Source organism: Triplophysa rosa, linkage group LG13 (genome assembly GCF_024868665.1).
Source record: "Triplophysa rosa linkage group LG13, Trosa_1v2, whole genome shotgun sequence".
NCBI lineage: Eukaryota > Metazoa > Chordata > Actinopteri > Cypriniformes > Nemacheilidae > Triplophysa > Triplophysa rosa.
Genome location: NC_079902.1, coordinates 2,948,375 through 2,965,721, shown reverse-complemented (window position 1 = coordinate 2,965,721; position 17,347 = coordinate 2,948,375). Strand labels below are relative to the sequence as shown.

The 17,347-nt window shown below is 39.4% G+C and overlaps 1 protein-coding gene across 1 annotated transcript in view; it reads left to right on the top strand.

Annotated features, from left to right (window-relative positions):
- The window catches only part of prpf19 (pre-mRNA processing factor 19), a 44,635-nt gene that overhangs the window by 11,207 nt on the left and 16,081 nt on the right, over positions 1–17,347 (top strand). Inside the window, exons 9-15 of the mRNA XM_057349908.1 lie at positions 12,189–12,264; positions 14,525–14,634; positions 14,711–14,866; positions 15,214–15,283; positions 15,365–15,538; positions 15,620–15,702; positions 15,814–15,919. Of these exons, the coding sequence (XP_057205891.1) occupies positions 12,189–12,264; positions 14,525–14,634; positions 14,711–14,866; positions 15,214–15,283; positions 15,365–15,538; positions 15,620–15,702; positions 15,814–15,919 (775 nt within the window). The remainder of the gene's footprint in view (positions 1–12,188; positions 12,265–14,524; positions 14,635–14,710; positions 14,867–15,213; positions 15,284–15,364; positions 15,539–15,619; positions 15,703–15,813; positions 15,920–17,347) is intronic.

Here is a 17,347-nt window from a genome sequence, read left to right as displayed (position 1 = left end):
ATTGATGTTTACAGTGAAATTTTAGAGCAAATTTTACAGTGATTTTGTCATTAAATTTCAAATGTAATCAAACTTACTGGAGCTACCTGTGCGTTAAAGGGTTTTAATGCACACCTTCCAGTCAATCAGAATCGAGTATTCAAAAAAAACATTGTATAAACTATCATATTCCCGTAGCAGTATAAAATAAACAGGTAGAATGATTTTATAGTGCAAAAAAATGACGTAACATTGATGTTCGCATGCCTGGTAGGGTAATCTGACGGGTAGGATGAAATTTCAGGACCCCTGCAACATTTTTCTACTACATAAAAGCTTTATGGTTTATCTACGCGCTTTACGTGATGAAAAGTCACTGCAACACTGGTTTGTGCGCGTGGCGCGCCTGTGTGTGTGTGTGTGTGTGCGTGCGTGTTTGTTTGACATTTGGCGGGTCCAGAACGAATTCCCTCCCGGTCCGTATCCGCAGATTGATAGTCTGCGCAACGTTGCATGAAGTCAAACACACCCGATATTATCGGGTATCGCGATGATTTTAAAGCCGATGATCCGCCAATTGAGGATGACTGTACTACAACAACTGTGTTCATTAAAACGTTTTTTAACAGTCGAATGGACCATGGTTGGCGCTATAAGGCCATCGAGTTGTGCAGCCACACCCCTTTTTTTTGTGGGTCCTCAGAGTGTGACCGTTGATCACGTCAAGTATGGTGAAGATAACTGTTTTCGTTTGGAAGTTATAAGCATATATATTAAGAAAAGCCCAAAAATTACCCACGTCAAACTTTTATTACATTTTTCGGCCATGTCCCGTGAGATTTTTGACATTTGGGCCATTATTTGTAGTAAACCACTAAATGTTCCGTGTTGCCTATGGTGGTTTCGCCTCAATCGGAGTTTTTTATTTATTTAAACGCAGTACTGGGCAAATGGTAAGTCAAAACCTGACGTGTTTGGTATCCATAGGATTAAGCCTGCAAATGGGCTAACAATTGTGTAGTTTAGCCAATGTTGCCATTTTTACTGTCTAGTGTCCAAACACCCCTTTTTTATAACGTAACCTTGGAGCGATGTTCTACACAAGTTCGGAGCCCCATGAAGGTATCTCAAACTGTTCTTGAGTTATGGCAAGTTAGTGTAATAGGCTCCGCCCTTTTTTAACTTTTGCCGCACCTTACGACCCTAAATTGAAATTTCAACTTTTTTTTGATAATTATTATATTCTCACTCCACAGAATTCATCTGCGTTGGTTTGGTTCCGATCGGGTGAAAAACCTAGGACTGGTTCGCAAAAGTAGGTTTTTGACATAATCACCGATAACTCACGAACCGTTTGATCGGTGTTGTGGAAAAATTTCAGTATTGTAGTTCAAAAAATCTCTCAGACAAAGAAGGTCCGGGTGCCAAGGAGTTAACTTTATTTGCTCGAGCCAAACAAAGTGAGATGTTCCAAGTCATCTAAAAACCAAGTGTTTTCCAGTCTACAGTTATAGTAAAAATTCTGAAAGGTGGTCAAATCAAAAACCAATCAGGTATTTTCCAGTTATCTCTTATTTTTATTAACCAATTGTTAATTGTCTGCCACCAATAAGTCCCAGGTAACAAGGTACGTATCTAATGGTGGTACGCTGGTTATTACATCATTTTTAAAATAATTTGCATACAATGGTTACTACACGAGACCACCAAACAAGCCATGGTCTCCATGCGAGACGGCGTGGCGTCCGTGCGTAATCATGGTTACTTTTAAACAGTGGAAAATCCCCAGGTTTCAGAGAGAGCACAACAGGCTTCAAACTCTAGGCCTCTAAAAACATCACTGGATTTTACTTTGTTACAGTGTGCTCAAATGTGCTTTAAACATGCTTAAATTGACATTAAGTGCATTTATATGAACAATCATCGGTTACAGGTACAGATTATGTCATTAAATCATCAATTCTTCTTTAAATAATCAAATTATCATCATAAACCTACTTATATGTAATTATTCTTATTGAATATGATTTCAGATCAACCCATCTATGTACTAATGTTCCTATGAATACTTCTCAATACTTTGCATTTATAACTGTGGTGAAAAACAGTGCTCAATACATGTAAATTACAGCTCAATACATGTACATTACATCTATATGTGCTCAGAAATTACACAATATCGGCAGCAGTGCTTCTGGAGACAAAGTTGTTCAGTATGAGGAGATCTATCATTTGATATTAATATTTTGTGTGCGTGTCAAACATCACGTGATACACAATTTTTATCCACCCAAAAAACTTTATTTCGCCCCCCCGGTGGCCGATTGAGTTCAAATTTCTTACATGCCTTCAAGATCATGAGACGAATAAGCCCAACAAGTTTCTTTCCGATCTGCCTCCGTTAACCTTGTCTAATGAGTGCTCAAATTTCATTGGTGTATCTCAAAAAACAATGTCATTTTAGGGTGTCATGGTAGATGACACAAAGACACACCATACCAAATTTCAAGTCGATCGGGCAAACGGATGTGTAGTTATAGCCATTTTCGAGTTTATTCCTATTGTAGCACCATCTTGTGGCCAAACGAAGCAGTTTTTTATCGTGACCTCGGAGTAAGCTTGTTCGCACATGTTCCAAGCCCCATGAAGATAACTCAAATCGTTCACGAGTTATAAGCATTTTAGTTAAATGGGCTCCTCCTACTTCGGGCTTTTTGACGCAGCCTAGCGACCGTGGATCGAAATTGTAACTTTTTTCGATAATTATTCACATTAACACTTCACAGAATGCATCTGTGTTGGTTTGGGCGAAAAAAACAAGGACTAGTACACAAAAGTTGGTTTTGCATAAAATGCAAATTAGCAAAAAAAATTCCGGGAGCAAATACATTGTTTGTCTTGAGCCAAGGATTCCAATGATACCAAACACTTGTTTCCAAACGCGTTTTACATTGCTGTAGCGCCCCTTATGGACCGATTTGGCTGGGTCCTTGTATCCGAGTAGCCTGCTGGAGTACAACCATCTGACCAAGTCTCTGGGCTTTACGATTTGGGCTGCCCGATCAGTTTTAGGTCAGAAGAATAATGATAAAAATCTGAGCAATTACAATAGACGCCTTTCCTGTTAGTAAACATTGTGACACGTTTTTGTGGGTGGAGCTTAGCTGGAGGCAGAAAGATCCCTCTGACCACATTACTGATCCTAGGGAGCACGGTTTGTTTGCTTGCTTTTTGAGAATGAAAAAATCTGATTAACTTTAACATGTATTGTCACTCACTGTCTAGGACCGCAATTGTTTTTTAAAAAAGTTTACTTTAACGCAAGATATCTGGCCAACCTGTACGCACTCATTCAATGGATCCAGAGACGAACTGACATGATTACCTCCAGTTACTGTAAGTCGCCTGACATCTACACCTACCAGACAGAGAAACCAAGTGTTTATAGTAAAGATTGAACTGAGCACGTACATCTATAGATGCCTGCGTGTGCTTACAGTGGCAAACGTTAGCAAATGCATTTACTTGAACACAAACCTGACACATAACATGAGCCTTCTCACTGTTCCCTCTCCCTTAATACTAATGCACTTGTGACAACTAAAAATAGATGACAAACTGTTTCTTTTGTTTAGTTTCTGGCCGATAGTTAACTGCTAGTTGTATAATTAAGTTAGTTCGCATACGCTTATGCGTTCAATAGTTAACGCTATGTGAAAAATAACCTTGTTCCCCAGTTTCTGATTTGGGCATACGTAATATATTTTTTGACACATACCCAAATCATAATCCACACCACCAAAAGACTGTAGTTTTTTATTCTCAAGTGTTATGAAGTGAAACGCGAGCATTTTTGATGATCGTTTCTGTTCAGTCCGCACGTTTTGTTTAACTACACTCTAAGAAGAAAAGGTTCAAAAATGAACCTTTTGAGGTTCCTGGAGATTGCAACTGTGGGGAACCTTAAAGTTTCATTTTTGAACCTTTTTAAAAAGGTTCCAATTGTAACCCTCTCTTAATGGTGCATTAAAGAACCAGCAGAGTTCCTTTTGGAACCCCTTTCTAGTCACCATTTCAGTAGTATTATTTTTACTATTGTTATTATTATTTTACACATTATACTATAACATTTAATAACACTAACACAAAATCATGATTCTCCATTAAATATTTATTGCGTGCATGCAAACATTTCAGACAAAACACAAAAGTACAATACATTTTATTTAAAATCTGATTGTGATGTGTATGACATTAACAAAGTAAAATAATTATGAAATAAAGCAATACCACCTCACTGCATACATTTATTTAAACAAAACAAAAATGCCCATTTTAATCTGTAATATATGATTTACTCACCATCATATTCCAAACCCTCCTGGCTCTCTTTCCTTAGCAGAGCACAAGAGAAAAATGTTTGTTTTTTGACTAGCGTTTTTGTATTTAAGTGAATGGTGACTCTCTAACATTCTTCCTAACATCAGCCATAAACCGAGAGAAAGTCCATAAAGTAATGTATGCAGTGAAGAGGTGTGTATATCCCAGTTGTATGATCCTTCAGTACTGCAGGGTGCCAGTTTCAGGTCTCTTTTTTTTCTTGAAAAAAGTGCAATAGTAAGTCATACAAATACAACACTAAAAAAAAAACAATTTCAAAAACATTTATAATTACCTTTTGCCCATATGCTGCCACATTGCATGTAGGCTTCACTTGAAATGACTTGCATAACTCTGTGATGTTTGGTTGTATCGGAGAAAGTCTGAGTCTCAAATCATTCTCTATGCAGAGTCTGTGTTGATATTTGTTCTTTATATGGGCAAGTGCTGAAAACCCACTGTGTTTTGTGCGAAGTCAATTCTCAAAAGTGCCACTCGTAGAGATTTCAATGAGACTCTCTCGCTCAGAAACAGGAAGGTGCGCTGTGCTGTTTGCAGAGAATGGATTGCGAATCCAGGTGTTTGAATTGTCTGTCTCGGGAGAGTACTTGCGCAACTGCGAAGACAGCTCAGAAAGGTGTTTCATTATGTCACACTTAACGCTGTTAGTAAGGCTGAGTTCGTTTGCTAGCAAAAAATCATACAATGATGAAAAGGCTTTGGTGTTGTTCTCATTAATGCAATTAGTCCAGAGAACAAACTTTCTGATCATGGCCTCAGTTTTGTCCTGTACATTAAATATGGTTGTGGCAACTCCCTGCAATCTGATGTTCAGCTCATTCAGATGTAGGGATGTAACGATTCACAGTGAGCCGGTTAAAAATCGGTTATAATGTGTGACGATTCAAATCGGTTGAGGTGTGAACTGAATCGCAATACATTTTTTGAACAGCAGGGGCCGCTATTTTCACTGCAAATCTAAACGTGGACATGCTGATATTTCTTAAATGCAAAAAAATCCAAGAAAAGCTCAGACAGTATTAGTTTGTTTATATTAAAGAGACTTTTTCTATTATTAATTTGTTATAAAATTGCAGTTTAGTTTTGTTATTTGAAATAAAACATTATTTTATTATACAAAGAAACGTGAAGCATTTAAGAAATAATGCAAGGGAACTTGTTCATTTCTAATTTGTTTCAACTCATTTTGTAAAAATAAATCGCATCGTGAGATCAGAATCGTGACTCGCATCGTGAGCTGAGTGAATCGTTACATCCCTATTCAGATGGGAAAAACATCACCCAGATAGGCCAATATTGTAAGCCACTCTTTGTCGTGTAAGCGGTTACTCAATTCAAAGGGATGGTCGATAAAAAAAGCTTTAAGTTCATCAATTCAAACAATCGTGTGAGAACCTTTCCCCTGGACAGCCATCGAACATCAGTATGTAGTAACAATGTGATGTGGTCGCTGCCCATTTCATTGCACAATGCAGAAAACAAACGAGAATTCAAAGGCCTTGCTTTAATAAAGTTTACAATTTTTACAGCATCTTGCAAAACGTTCAGGCATTCCTTTGCTGGCCAGCGCTTCTCTGTGGATGCTGCAATGTACCCAAACCGCGCAGGGCGCAACTGCTTGCACACATGTTACCAGTCCACTCAGCCTGCCTGTCATGGCTTTCGCTCCATCAGTACAAATGCCACACAATTTGTCCACTGAAGTCCATGTGATGTTACAAAGCCATCTAAAACTTGGAAAATCTCCTCTCCAGTTGCTCTGCCTTCCAACGGTTTGCAAAAAAGTATATCTTCCATAACTGAACCATCATAAATGTACCGGACATATGCCAGCAGCTGAGCCAAACCAGCTACTTCCGTTGATTCATCGATTTGTAAAGCGTAGAATTCGCTGGATTTTATGCGAAGCAATAGCTGTTTTAAAACGTCTTCTGCCATATCAGCGATGCGACGTGAAACTGTGTTGTCTGATGACGGCATCTTCTGTATTGTTTTTTTGGCTTTTTCCCCAAGCATAATACCAGCTGCAGCAGGAAGAATTAAGTTCTCCACAATAGTATGGGATTTGCCCGTTTTAGCCACTCTGTAACTCACCATGTAGGATGCTTCCAGTCCTTTCTTATTAAGGTTTTCTGATGCTGTTATAAGGGCCTCACTACTCCCGAGTTGTCTTAACTGTCTTTCGAAAAACTCTCGCGGTTTATTTTTCAAAGTCGCATGCTTTGTTTCTAAATGCCTGCGCAAAAACGCTGGCTTCATGCAGTTATGAAAGAGTACTTTTGCACATATAACGCACTGTGGTTTGGGATTTTCGTCACTGCCAATGTAAGTAAATACATATGAAATGTATTTCTCATCATATTTACGCATTTTTGATCGTCTTTCTGTGAACTGCTGAACCTGAGTTGACGCTGTAGTCTCCGATGCATCGCTATCTGTGTCGGTGTCAACCGGAGCGGGTGGTTGATTTACACCTGCAGCTGAAGTGCTGTTGGAGGGACCCGGGGTGTGGTCAGAGGACTGGATCATCCGAGCTGCTGGGAGTCGATTTTCTTTCTGTGGCTGCGGGCCTAAATCTTTGCAACCACTTATCCATTTCAATTTAACAAGCAGTTGTTGCTTCGTTCCAAGCCGCGTGCAGTCGAATTACATGCGGTACGTAAAGACGTGCGCTTACGCATGAGTGGACGCATATTTTTTGATTGGATGTCATGAATTTGACCTTTTATGGCACTACGTGACTACTATTTTGCTGTGTGTACACTAGAGGGAGCACGTCTTTATATTTAGCTTGTGAGAAAAACATGACTGGTTGATTGTCAGGTGTGTTATAATTACATAAACAGTAGATTTCAGGATTTTGTTCACGTACCCCCTCCGTCACCTGGCGTACCCCCGGGGGTACGCGTACCCCAGTTTGGGAACCACTGATATAGTCCATCTTAGAAAAGCTTCAAAAAGGAACCTTGGTAACAGGCCAGGTTCTAATTGGAACCCACTTGCCACAATAGAGGTTCTAAAAAGAACGTCTAATAGTATACCAAATAACAAAGGGTTACTTATAGAACTTATGAGTTCAACTTAGAACCTTTTTGATTATTAGAAGTTCATATTTGAACTTTAAAGTTCTTTTTGTACCTCTAAAGGTTCAATCTCTTCTAAGAGTGTACTGCTGTCGTCATTGTTTTTGTTTGACAATGGCAGGGGAATGTGTTAAAATATCAAATTGGAGATTGTATTCTGTCGATTGTGGCACTAAACAACACAACAAGATGATTTTTAAACTACTTATGTAGCCGAATATGTGTTGGTTTGTATTGGCCGGCTCCAGTTTTCCCTTTGCTTTGCCTCCAGCTAGTGCCGTGACGTAAGGCGAGAAAGGGGTCTATGAGGTTTCAGCGCTTCGTGCTCTAACCCCTAATTAAACAGTACAAACCTATACCTTTATTCCTATTGTCTAAGTTTCTCTAACTGGTTGCGAGGACCCATAACTTCAAAGACGAGCCCCATTCATAAATCGGATTGTTCATGTATGTTTGTAGATGGATAAAGATTTAATACCTACAACAAATCAAATAACGTAGACAAATTTCAATAGGATTGACGTATGCTGTACAGTCATTTATGCTTTCATCACCCGGGTGTTGTGAGCGCGCGAGTGCAGGTGAGACCTGAATAGCACATGTTGCTGTTTAAACTACAAACCCGATTCCAAAAAAGTTGGGACACTGTACAAATTGTGAATAAAAAAGGAATGCAATAATTTACGAATCTCATAAACTTATATTTTATTCACAATAGAATATAGATAACATATCAAATGTTGAAAGTGAGACATTTTGAAATGTCATGCCAAATATTGGCTCATTTTGGATTTCATGAGAGCTACACATTCCAAAAAAGTTGGGACAGGTAGCAATAAGAGGCCGGAAAAGTTAAATGTACATATAAGGAACAGCTGGAGGTCCAATTTGCAACTTATTAGGTCAATTGGCAACATGATTGGGTATAAAAAGAGCCTCTCAGAGTGGCAGTGTCTCTCAGAAGTCAAGATGGGCAGAGGATCACCAATTCCCCCAATGCTGCGGCGAAAAATAGTGGAGCAATATCAGAAAGGAGTTTCTCAGAGAAAAATTGCAAAGAGTTTGAAGTTATCATCATCTACAGTGCATAATATCATCCAAAGATTCAGAGAATCTGGAACAATCTCTGTGCGTAAGGGTCAAGGCCGGAAAACCATACTGGATGCCCGTGATCTTCGGGCCCTTAGACGGCACTGCATCACATACAGGAATGCTACTGTAATGGAAATCACAACATGGGCTCAGGAATACTTCCAGAAAACATTGTCGGTGAACACAATCCACCGTGCCATTCGCCGTTGCCGGCTAAAACTCTATAGGTCAAAAAAGAAGCCATATCTAAAGATGATCCAGAAGCGCAGGCGTTTTCTCTGGGCCAAGGCTCATTTAAAATGGACTGTGGCAAAGTGGAAAACTGTTATGTGGTCAGACGAATCAAAATTTGAAGTTCTTTTTGGAAAACTGGGACGCCATGTCATCCGGACTAAAGAGGACAAGGACAACCCAAGTTGTTATCAGCGCTCAGTTCAGAAGCCTGCATCTCTGATGGTATGGGGTTGCATGAGTGCGTGTGGCATGGGCAGCTTACACATCTGGAAAGGCACCATCAATGCTGAAAGGTATATCCAAGTTCTAGAACAACATATGCTCCCATCCAGACGTCGTCTCTTTCAGGGAAGACCTTGCATTTTCCAACATGACAATGCCAGACCACATACTGCATCAATTACAACATCATGGCTGCGTAGAAGAAGGATCCGGGTACTGAAATGGCCAGCCTGCAGTCCAGATCTTTCACCCATAGAAAACATTTGGCGCATCATAAAGAGGAAGATGCGACAAAGAAGACCTAAGACAGTCGAGCAACTAGAAGCCTGTATTAGACAAGAATGGGACAACATTCCTATTCCTAAACTTGAGCAACTTGTCTCCTCAGTCCCCAGACGTTTGCAGACTGTTATAAAAAGAAGAGGGGATGCCACACAGTGGTAAACATGGCCTTGTCCCAACTTTTTTGAGATGTGTTGATGCCATGAAATTTAAAATCAACTTATTTTTCCCTTAAAATGATACATTCTCTCAGTTTAAACATTTGATATGTCATCTATGTTGTATTCTGAATAAAATATTGAAATTTGAAACTTCCACATCATTGCATTCTGTTTTTATTCACAATTTGTACAGTGTCCCAACTTTTTTGGAATCGGGTTTGTACACTCATTCAAGCCTTGCCAATTTAAACATTTAAGTGCAAGATGATGCAGAAGAAAACTTGCTTGTGCGCTGTGAGAAGATCCGAAGCACGCATAAGGAAAGTCTCAGACATGGCGCATCTACCAACCCAGAAAACGTGAAAAAGTACAATCCAGTCATTTTGCTTTGTTATGCCTTTCTCTGAAAGCATGAGAAAAAATCAGCGCTTCAGATAACGCACTTCTTCTGACGTAAGAGAATGATCTTATTGTAATATCACCGCCCCTTAGTCTGCTCGGTTCCACCCATGGCGTGCCATTGTGGTTTTACAAGTGACACGAGTGTATCTGTAATAAAGCAATGGCGAAAGTTTGTGCTAAGTGTTCTGTTGTTGGGTGCACAGACCAGCACAGATCATTATTTAGAGTCACAGCCTCAGAGAAGACGCGAGAGCAGTGGATTCTTTTTATTTTTATTGGGAATCCTCCGGAAAGAGTTAGTTAACTAGTACTATAGGTCACCAACAACATTAGCGCAATTAACTTGTGTAACATGACGGTAAAAGCGTCATTGTGTATACATAACTTGCAATGAAGCAAAAACAACAAGCCTAGCATATGATCATCGTTACATAGACAAACTAATATGCGTGCACTTGTTTTAGCGAAACACATAACGTTAGTATGATGTAATCATAGCAGTACAACACGCGTTGTTACGAGCTGAACCGTTTTGACTACGTGACTGTTGAAAACAGTTTTGAAGATTTAAGTTTGTAAAAAAAACTTACCATGTAGACACATCTTGTCCAATCCGAACTTGTACAGCTTGTTCGGATGCCTCTTCTTCTGTGTCCGACTCTGGCTCAAACATATAAGGTTGAACCGCTTCGTCTCTGCCAGCAGCCATCTCACGCTTAGGATTTACGCTTACGCTGAACGGTTTCTATGGTAGCTTGAGAATGTATGGGCGTGGACACACCTCCGTGAAGTTGGGGGTGTGGTTATCAAGTGCCCATCATCATCATACGGAAGATGCGCTCAGAAGCGGCCATTCTTGAGAATGCGTTTTTTGCAAGGTAAAGATAGTGGCGTTGTGCTTCATCCTTGAAGTATTTTGACCGAAAAATGTCACATCTCTTTTATAAATACCTCAGAGAACTGTATCAACTTGGGTAAAGTAGGCAAAAAACCTCCCCTTTAAAGCGACAGCAGCATATTCCTGCTGTCTGTTAAAAGTCAAGGAAATCACTCACTGCTTGTGACTCAATAGCTTCTGTAACTTAAATTATGATTAATCTTTATTTAATTTGTACATATGCAATGTTATGTTTTATTTGATTACTTTAATCCATTTCTACCTTAAAAGGTATATACAGTATCTTATTTTATTTTCTGCTTTGCTCTGTTGTTTTATTTGTTGCTGTTACTTGTAGCTTGATTATTTGTTCTTATTTTTATTTGTCAGTAGCCCTTTTTCCCTGAACATCACACAAACCGATCTGAAACCGTGACACAAACCGAACCGTGGGTAATTTGAAACCTTACATCCCTATTAAATAGGGATGTAACGATTCACCGTGAGCCGTTTGAAAATCGGTTATAATGAGTGACGATTCAAATCGGTCGAGGTGTGAACTGAATCGCAATACATTTTTTGAACAGCAGGGGCCGCTATTTTCACTGCAAATCTAAACGTGGACATGCTGATATTTCTTAAATGCAAAAAATCCAAGCAAAGCTCAGACAGTATTAGTTTGTTTATATTAAAGAGACTTTTTCTATTATTAATTTGTTATAAAATTGCAGTTTAGTTTTGTTATTTGAAATAAAACATAATTTTATTATACAAAGAAACGTGAAGCATTTAAGAAATAATGCAAGGGAAGTTGTTCATTTCTAATTTGTTTCAACTCATTTTGTAAAAATAAATCGTGAGTAAATCGTGAATAAATCGCATCGTGAGATCAGAATCGTGACTCGCATCGCATCGTGAGCTGAGTGAATCGTTACATCCCTATATTAAATACTGAAGGTGCAAACTCTCCCTTTGCCCCTCCTGGAGGAAATTTCGCAAACTAGTTTCACATGTAAATGTTTTTCAACTGCCGCCATTCCCTGTCGGCAGCACTCAACGCGCCGGTAATGGCATTCTGGTTGACTTGTCTTGCATCTTTGTCACCCTTTTCTCCCCTGACGAAATATTTATTTCATATTGAGACTCCCACCCCCCTCACATTTAAAATTCTTATTCTCCTAATGACAGGTTATATTTTTGTATTTTTTTAATACAAAGGTTTAATGATTCAGATTTATTTTCACAGCCGCCTTTGGTCATATTTACCTAGCGGTTGAATAATTTTGAGTTCAACTGTAGCTACACAGCCTACAGCACAGCACTGAAGATAATGGCCTTGTAGAAGGCAGTCAATCACAAAGTAGCTCAGTACAGTTTAGAATATTTAGAATATGATCATTTTCTTGTGATGATAAAACAGTGATCTTTCCATTGCCACCATTCTTTTCTTATTAGGGTCTTCACAGTGCCAGTATCCCAGGAATCCTCTGTCTGGATCTTTGCCCAACAGACACCAACAAAGTCCTCACTGGTATGTACGATCACACATGCATATACTATGCATACTCAACTCAACTTTATTTATATAGCGCTTTTTACAATTTTCATTGTTACAAAGCAGATGTACATAAGACATATTGACTATAAGCAAAACAATTAAAGTTGTACCTGCAAAAACAAGAAAAAGGTGAGAACACAGAAGACAGACATACCCACATACAAAACACTCCACACACGTACAGATGCGCACGCACACATACACGTACACGTACACAGACAAGTACGCGCACACACACAGACATGCACAGTGAGAGCACACATTTAAGATAAAGGAGAGAGAAGCACAGGTCAAATATAACCGACTATAAATTCCTATATGCAATATTAATGAAGTAAAACTTTAAAATTCTAAAGCCAGCCCCCCAGCCAGGCAAAACGGTATGCAAACGGTGGCGAGGAACCCAAAACTCTAATTGAGAAAAAAAACCTCAGGAGAACCCAGGCCCAACCAGGGGATTCCAGTTCCCCTCTTGCAAAAGCTGCTGCCTCTGCACAAGCTCCAGAGAGCTTGTACAACAAGGCTAAATAAAATAAATAAATTTACTAATAAGGTAAATTATAGTTTAAGATTATCATTAATAATATAATAGCATTTGAAATTTTGTGGTGAAGACGTGTCAGGTGACCTCGTCCTGCTTTATCCAGCTCTAGCATCTCAGCTCTTGTCAGGTCGCGCTTCCCATTCTCCGCTCTACCATCAGGTCAGGCCATGAACTACGTCCTGCTCGCTGTGGTAACCTTGGAACAATGAGACAAGACTGGCTGAGAGTAGAGTACTGTTCTGCACTCTTTGATGCAACAAGTACATCAGTTGTGTTTTTGGTTCTGGTTGATCTAACTAATGCTAACTAATGAGGAGCTAAACCATGTAGGGCTTTATAGGTAATTAGCAAGCTTTTTAAGTTAACGCGATGCTTTATAGGTAACCAGTGCAAGGTTGACAGAACCGGGCTAATATGTTCATACATTTTTGTACGTGTAATATCTCGAGCTGCCGCGTTTTGGACCAGTTGGAGTTTTTGTAATAGGCCTGCAGGGCAACCACCTAAAAGTGCATTACAGTAATCTAGTCTTGATGTCATGAATGCATGAATTATCTTCTCTGCATCTGACATTGACAGCATATGACGTAGTTTAGATATATTCTAAAGATGGAAAAATGCAATTTTACAGGTGTTGGCGACGTGGCTCTCAAATGCCAGATTACTATCAAATAGAACGCCAAGATTCTTTGCTGACGACGAGGGTTTTATGGAACATCCGTCAATAGTTGAGCAGTATTCTTGGTTGTTACTTATAGCAGTTTTCGGTCCAATAAGTAACACTTCTGTTTTGTCCGAGTTCAGTAATAAAAAGTTGTTACTCATCCAGTTTTTTATATCGACTATGCATCCCATTATTTGATGGAACTGCTGTGTTTCATGAGGTAACAGTGAAAGCTAACTCCGTGTCGCTTTATTATATCTCCTAAAGGTAGCATGTATAATGCGAAGAGCAGAGGCCCTAAGACTGTGGTACACCATACTGGACTTGCAATTTGCGTGACACCTCATTGTTTATTGCTACAAATTGAAAACTAGGGGCCTTATAACAGCCACTTTATATGCTTTAGGCACATGTCCTAATGTCAGAGATGAGTTAATAATACCAAGAAGAGGATCTATAATTTCTGGGAGCATCTCTTTCAGTAGATTTGTAGGTATAGGGTCTAGAATGCATGTTGTTGATTTAGATGATCTAATGATTTTAGACAGCTCATCGTGATCTACGGTATAAAATACTTGCATTATCTCCTTAAGGGTGCTGTAGTTCGTTTAAGCGGGTTTGACTTCTGATTCCATTGTTATATTTTTTTCTCTAATATCTTGGATTTTATATGTGAAGTAGTTCATCACTGCTGTGCTGATATACAGGATCAGAGGTCACTGACGATTTATTTTTTGTTAATTTAGCCACAGTGTTAAATAAAAACCTAGGGTTGTGCTGGTTTTCTTCTATTAGTGATGAAAAGTAGGCGGATCTAGAAGATTTTAGGGCTTTCCTGTACTTTCGAATACTATCCTTCCATGATGTACGAAATACCTCTAATTTAGTTTTCTTAAAGATGCGCTCCATTTTTTGGGCCGCTTTCTTTAGAGCCTGAGTGTGTTCATTATACCACGGTGTGGGACTGCCATACTCTTACATACGCTTCCACAAATATATTTCTGACATACGCTTTTTCTCATCAGGTGGAGCAGATAAGAACGTTGTGGTGTTTGACCGTAGAGAGGAGCAGATTGTTGCCACCCTCAAAGGACACACAAAGAAAGTATCGTCTGTCATCTGCCACCCCACTCAGGTAAGTGCCCTGCTCATACATGCTGTCATTCCTGGTTGCTCAATGTTTCTCACATCTCATGTGTTGTCTCTGATAGTCGGTGGTGTTCTCAGCATCTCCAGACAGCACCATCCGTGTGTGGTCTGTTACCGGGGCCAACTGTGTGCAGCTGATCCGGGCTCACGAAGCAGGTGTTACCGGTCTCTCTCTGCATGCTACCGGAGACTATCTACTGAGCTCATCTGAGGACCAGGTAACAGACCCACACAGTTTCACCTACCAATCTTGCCCTAGGTACAGGAACAGTTAACAAGCAACATATTACATTTGTGATCATAGTTATCTCTTAATTAACTTTCAGTACTCAAGATTTTTTTCCTTCTAAAAAAATTTGAATATCATGAAAAAGTTATTTTTTGACTGTTCGGAAATAATCGTATAGCTGTATCTGTCTTTTATAAATGTGATCAAACTTAAGAGTCTTTGAAGAAATGAAGTATGCAATGCTACTCTATAGGTACTCAAGATTCATATGAGAGGCAGAAACTGTGTGTGTTACATCCGCTTTACATATTGCATTTGCAATGTTTTGTTTTCTAGTACTGGGCCTTCTCTGATATTCATACTGGCCGTGTTCTGACCAAAGTCACCGATGAGACTGCTGCATGTGGTATGTATTGCTGTCTGTCAGTTCTGATTGTATATCAGCACATTTAAATTCTAACCTGTTCCTCATCTCCTGTGCCTTCAGCACTGACCTGTGCTCAGTTCCACCCTGACGGTCTGATTTTTGGCACTGGCACAGCTGATTCTCAGATTAAAATCTGGGATCTGAAGGAACGGACTAATGTAGCCAATTTCCCTGGTCATTCTGGTCCTGTGACAGCCATTGCTTTTTCAGAGAATGGATACTATCTGGCCACTGGTAGGTGATATGACCCTAACACAATGGAATCTCCATTCCATGTCTGTCTGTTTCCTTATTTCTTCGTCTTTTCACCTTTAGGTGCTCAGGACAGTTCACTGAAACTGTGGGATTTGAGGAAGCTCAAGAATTTTAAGACAATTACTTTGGATAACAATTATGAGGTCTGCTGTCTTTTTAAATGTTTTTGTATTCTGTATTTTGACCCGTTAATTATTGATTGTCTCATAAAATGCTTATGTCAAAAGGCAACTATGTCTGTCTTTTTGCTGCAGGTGAAATCTCTGGTCTTTGATCAGAGTGGGACGTATCTGGCTGTTGGTGGGTCAGACATTAGAGTTTATATCTGTAAACAGTGGTCTGAGGTCCTCAACTTTTCTGGTGAGTGTAATAGTTTGTAATCATTTAATCACATCATTCTATCGCAAGTGTGTGGATTGCCGAGACACAACAGTATTGAGGGGCGGAGCAATTTACACATTTGTCTATGACAAGCTGGATTTGTGGACAAAAAACAGAAGCAAACGTAATTGATAGAATGCTAATTGCGATCACGCAGAGTGCGACAGTGCAGCTGGCAACATTGTTACTTCCCACCTCAACCTTTTAAACGAGAGAAAGTAAACTATTGCTGTAAGTTTGTCATTAATCCGAATGTGTCATTAACACGCATAGCAATTCCTGCAAGGAAAGGCTTGAGCCACACGCATTACAAGTTCTCTCGTGTGCGGAAAACTGAAACCGCACATTATAAACTCTCTCTGGAATGAGGAAAAATCAGACCCCGTATATTACAAACTCTTATCTGGCATGAGAAAAAGCCTAAGCCGTGTGCATTGCAAGCTCTCTTGCATGAAGAAATGTACAGTGCACATTTGTAATATTAATTTGCAACATTCATTGACAAGAGCCAACTATCGCCTAAAGCAGTTTCACACCGCACGCGAAAGCAGCACGTAATTTTTCCGGTGCCCATGTTAACAGATGAGAGCATTCATACCACACGCGTAAGCAGCAGTGCAGCGATCATTTCGCCGCTGAGACTTTACGGTCAAAATGCAGATGGATTGACTAGACAAAATATTTATAACTTGTACTATGTGGATCTAAGAGCATGAATCAGGCGGATAAAACAAATCAAAATTATAAAATTTACTTAAAATAATCTTTTTGATGAAGTTCTTAAACAGGGTTTCTGCGGGGTATTGAAAAGCATTAAGTCATTAAATGGATTTTGATCAAATTAAGGCCTTAAATGGCATTAAAAAGCATTAAATTTAAATTCTGAAGGCATTAAAATTATAGGAAGTTTTGAAGAAAAAATATTAACAATTTATTTTGAATGAACTTAACAAGTGATTTGCTGTCGCAAAATTGTACATTTATGCGCTAAAAACACGGAACCAGTTTGGTAACTGCTTCAGGCCGGTGTGGATTTGCGGTAACGCCGGATGTTTGGATAGTGGTGGTATGAGACCTAGCAAAGAAGATGCACCATGGGGAAGTGCAAATTCCAGGAGAAGTGGTTGGAAGACGATGATTTTAAGACATGGTTGCAGCCCGTTCGTGGTCAACCAGGTGAAGGATTTTGCAGTGTTTGCAAAAAAAATTTAAGCTAGCTACGATGGGTGTAAACGCCGTTAAATCACATAATACAGTCTGACAGCCACAAATCAGCTGTCAAATGGGTCACACAGTCGCAGCAATTTACTATGTCTAGTTACTTTAATGCGACCGACAAAGTACCTTCTGCTGCTACTAGTACTGCCACCACCACAACAAATATAATATTATATATAATATTTTAGT